The sequence below is a fragment of the Opisthorchis viverrini genome (genome assembly GCF_000715545.1).
Source record: "Opisthorchis viverrini unplaced genomic scaffold opera_v5_9, whole genome shotgun sequence".
Classification (NCBI taxonomy): Eukaryota; Metazoa; Platyhelminthes; class Trematoda; order Opisthorchiida; family Opisthorchiidae; genus Opisthorchis; species Opisthorchis viverrini.
The window spans coordinates 3895353-3899363 of record NW_008751665.1 but is presented as its reverse complement, the minus strand read 5'-3'; the positions used below and the strand labels follow the sequence as shown (position 1 = coordinate 3899363).

At 44.3% G+C, this 4011-nt stretch overlaps 1 protein-coding gene across 1 annotated transcript in view; it reads left to right on the top strand.

Moving 5' to 3' along the window:
• Nucleotides 1-3498, top strand: part of T265_00934 (hypothetical protein) — a gene marked incomplete at both ends in the record, with an annotated part of 52358 nt that extends 48860 nt beyond the window's left edge. The window contains 2 exons of the mRNA XM_009164829.1: nt 3009-3152; nt 3430-3498. Of these exons, the coding sequence (XP_009163093.1) occupies nt 3009-3152; nt 3430-3498 (213 nt within the window). The remainder of the gene's footprint in view (nt 1-3008; nt 3153-3429) is intronic.
• Nucleotides 3499-4011: the final 513 nt, after the last annotated feature.

Below are 4011 nucleotides of genomic sequence, written 5' to 3'. Positions count from 1 at the left end.
GTACGTCCGAGCACCAAACTGGTGGAAAAGACTCCGGATAACGTCATGTCCGTGGAGATGGAGTCGGCTGGATGAAGCCAACAGTGCCACTAGGCTACCAGTATCTTTAAGTAGTTTTAAAGGCACCTACTAATGTGAGAGATGCAAGCAAATGATTTGAGGATGATGCGATTAACTTCAGATGGATTTCCAACTAATTTTTTTTCTCACCAAGCATTTCAAACGCACCCAGGATCGTATGCCTGACAGGCCGAATCGGTAGTGTGCTGTCCAGTTTTCGTGGAGTTTTGAGTAGCATAGGATTATATTTCACTTTAGAGAAACACTCCACACGATCCGAAATGGGTTATACACAAAAACCGGAAGTCTCATTGTGACCAAACACAAATCGGGGGAGGGTAGCCAAACACTTGACGTTTTGAATTTTTCGTTCATCTCCGTTTCGGTCTGAATTTCTAGATTTCTCGCAGCCATCTTGTTGGTTGTTCCGCTGACCTCGTTACCAGCTGATCCTGCACTGCTTTTACACACGCGCGTCCCAGACCGAAGACACACGTGCCGCCAAGTGCTCTCCTCTCCAATAGTCAAGCTAGCCTCCCATAAATGCGCCCATCTAACCGTGCTCACTTTGCGTAGGGAGATAAACTTCACGTCTAGTGTGAATTCAGCAACCCCCTCTGTGATTTCAAACAGTTCTAGGTAGCTTCTAGTTTACAAACGATATCATGCAGCTTATAACGTGTCCCTTCTTGTCCCGTGCAGCGGACGGTGTTTTTCATATCCAGAATGAGTCAAATTGCATATGCTTCATGTGCACCAAACATTTCGTTGTTCCACAATGTTAGCGAGCATTCATTTTGCGTCCAATAAGTGGTAACGATTTGCTGTTGATGGCCTGCTTTGTGCATAGTGTGTGTGTGTGTGTGTGTGCGTGCGTATGTGTGGAGTTGCTGTGCGTTATAGGCCAGTCAAGACAACATTTTGCTACTAAACATATGACGATCGACTCTTATTGGAAGCTGAGCCGATTCCACAACTTCGAGTGTTATTCGAGGTACCCAATTTTATCCACCCATTCCCTCGGATATCTCTGTACAGATCGTAGCTTAGGTTCACTAGATACACTATCTGGTTTAACGTGTTTTTCCAAGTAGTGTGTGGGTTTGTGACAGCTGTTGCTCACAAGCCGCCACACTTTGATGAGTACCAAGCGTCATCTCACCTCCTTGAAGCCATTCTGTACCATCCACTGGTCCGTCTATTCTGAGGGCGAAATTGCCAAGCACACATAACTACCTTAAAGAAGGGATTGTGCGATGGTGGGTAATCAGCTTGACAGTGCGAGGGCTGCTCCCGGACATCGTTACATCCCTCGCTAGTCTTTGCAATGTTGTTACAAATGTTTCATCTCCATTCGAAGTAAAATCCTCAGTGCGTCGCGTAGGTGTTGATTACTGCCGAGTTTGCGTTTCTTTTCGTACCAAGAAAGGATCTTTAACCATGATTTTTTCGTTTGGTGGTCAGTTGTGTTGGGAGGGGGGTTGTTAGTCCGGGTTTTCGTGGGTCGACATGTCTAACCACACCTTGTCCTTCTCGTATCTGATGGGCCGGAGATGGACTTAGTCAGTCAGTATTCGAGCTTGCGATCCTACCAATAGAACCGGTCATCCCCTAGTCAAAACACGTACCAAAGCTGATCGAAACCCAACTGAACCACAGTACATCCGTACCATTCTACACGTTGATGGTACTTCTTTGATTGGCTACGAAACGTTTGCAGCATAGTTGTCAAGGTCACCACAATTGAGCTACTGTCAAACACACGGACGGAAAGAACCGTTAGACGAAGGAAATACCATAGTTTGTTTTAGGCACAAGACGCCCTTGCTCCACTTTTTTGGGGGAGGGACGTCACCTTGGAGCACCGAAACCATTTCTTACTTTGAGTTATTAACCGCCTGAAACCAAAGGCACAATCGAACATAGCTATAAAAATTTCATCTTCCCGTCTCATACCATAAGACGTATGTGCTGTGAAGTCAAACTGTTAATAACTCTATGCTTTCTTTAAATAGAATGGAAATGAAGGTTTCTCACCATTGCAAACTCCGTTTGGCTTTTATCTGGTCGTCGCAACCTAATTCTGGGTTTTATTTACGTCCAATTTGGGCGTCAGTTTGTTGTTTCATCATCCTCGAAAATCTGGAAAAAAAAGTCCGGAAATTCTTCGACACAAACGCACTTTACTCTATTGTAGCCACGATAAGCACACTGAATATCTGCTGTATTCTCTGTCCTTAGTACTGCTAGCATCTGAGAACCTTCGCTCTCTCCTTCTTACCCCTTTGTGATGTACAGCTTTGATTTATACTACTTAAAAACTTTGACTGAAGTCACACTGTTATTGATGCGCGTCTAAGAACTATTGGTTCTCGAGTCGTGATCTATCTGTCTACACTTCGTGTTGTCCGATGAGCGAACTTGAGTCTAATACTCGTACGGTGCTTACCTTACTTCCGTTGGTCACGAAACATATTGATTGAATGTGTCAGAACGTGCCTCGCTTGACCGTTGAACAAGTTTAAGAGGAGTTCATGTTGAAAAATGGGTGACTACGATACCTGTTAGATGGGTTTCTTACAAAGACTCTTTTTCTGTCCTTGTTGCCTTAAAGGGTCATAGTGTGATTCGACCATCCCATTTTAGTCAAGTACAAAGAGTCCTTCGTACAAATCCTGTTGTTTACTGTTTTCACTCTCTGGAATGATATAACTTGTTTGTTCACGTGATGTTCAAAGTGATTTCCTGATCAGCCGGATTTCCTTGAGGCTAGTGGCTACTCGGAGCTGGTGATTTTCCCTCTTTGCTCCTTGCTATTGGGGTTCCGTTCATGCATCATAGTTCATTTTTTGGTCTTATTGCGTCAGCTAAACCATTACATCCGGATATCACATCCGATCAATACTAGGCCCTGTTGTACATTTTCTCCACCTTCACTTGTTTTCCAGCCTTACGCGCTGCTACCATCAACCGCTGCTCCTGACCGGCGTATCACTGCCATCTTCCCGCCTGCGCATTTACTCCCTCCCCCCCCCCCACCAACCCACTGCCAACCATTCCACACAGACACGAACACCACATTGTGTCAGTCAGTTAGCCGGCCAGCCAGTTAGAACAAATGACGATGATATTGGCGGATATCGGTGGCAGTTTTCTCTGCCAGCCCGTTTTATTCATGCGATTAATACTTCCGCAAGTTTGCCTCCGCACCATCGCTGCTACAATTGCTTCTCTGTTTTTTTTGTTTCGTTTTATTTCTTCGATAATGCTAGATTTTTTTTCTCTAGTTTGTTTCCGATTTTTCAGTTTCGACCCACAATGTAACGCGACACAATGTAATGCGTTTTTTTTTATCACTTTGGTTGGTAGGTTCCCAGTCTGGAGGAAAGTTTGCTGCGAGATATACGTTTCACTCCTGTTGTCTTTTTCCGGGTTTAGGACTAATTGCTGGCACGATTTCCTGGGTTTTTTCTCTTACTCATTATCATTGTTAAAATGGGGTTTCTCTTCATTTGATCTCTCTCTGTTCGTCTTACGGATGTCCGATCTCCGCCCACGTGTTTGTAAAACTTCTACAGAATTCCGCGCTTATTCCTCCCTTTTTTCTCTCCCGTGAGCCGCAACTAATTGATGTCTCGTCTTGCAAAATGTCGCACGTTCTCCTTTCGACAGAGGAACCTGTGATCCTGGTGAGACTCTGGTGCAGGTCATGCACTTTCTAACGACGATCGATTTGTCATATCTGTATGTCTGAAGACACCCACTCCGTTTGCCTTACCCAGTTATCCACTCTGTTTCCGATTTTATTGAGTTTCACTGTTCCACTTTTTTCTTTTCTCTGTTACTCGCGGTTGCAGAGAGTCCCATTCAATGTATACATATGACAAACTCATACAATATTCATATCACGGTATACGAAATAACCGTATTGGTTGCCTTATTACTCTAATC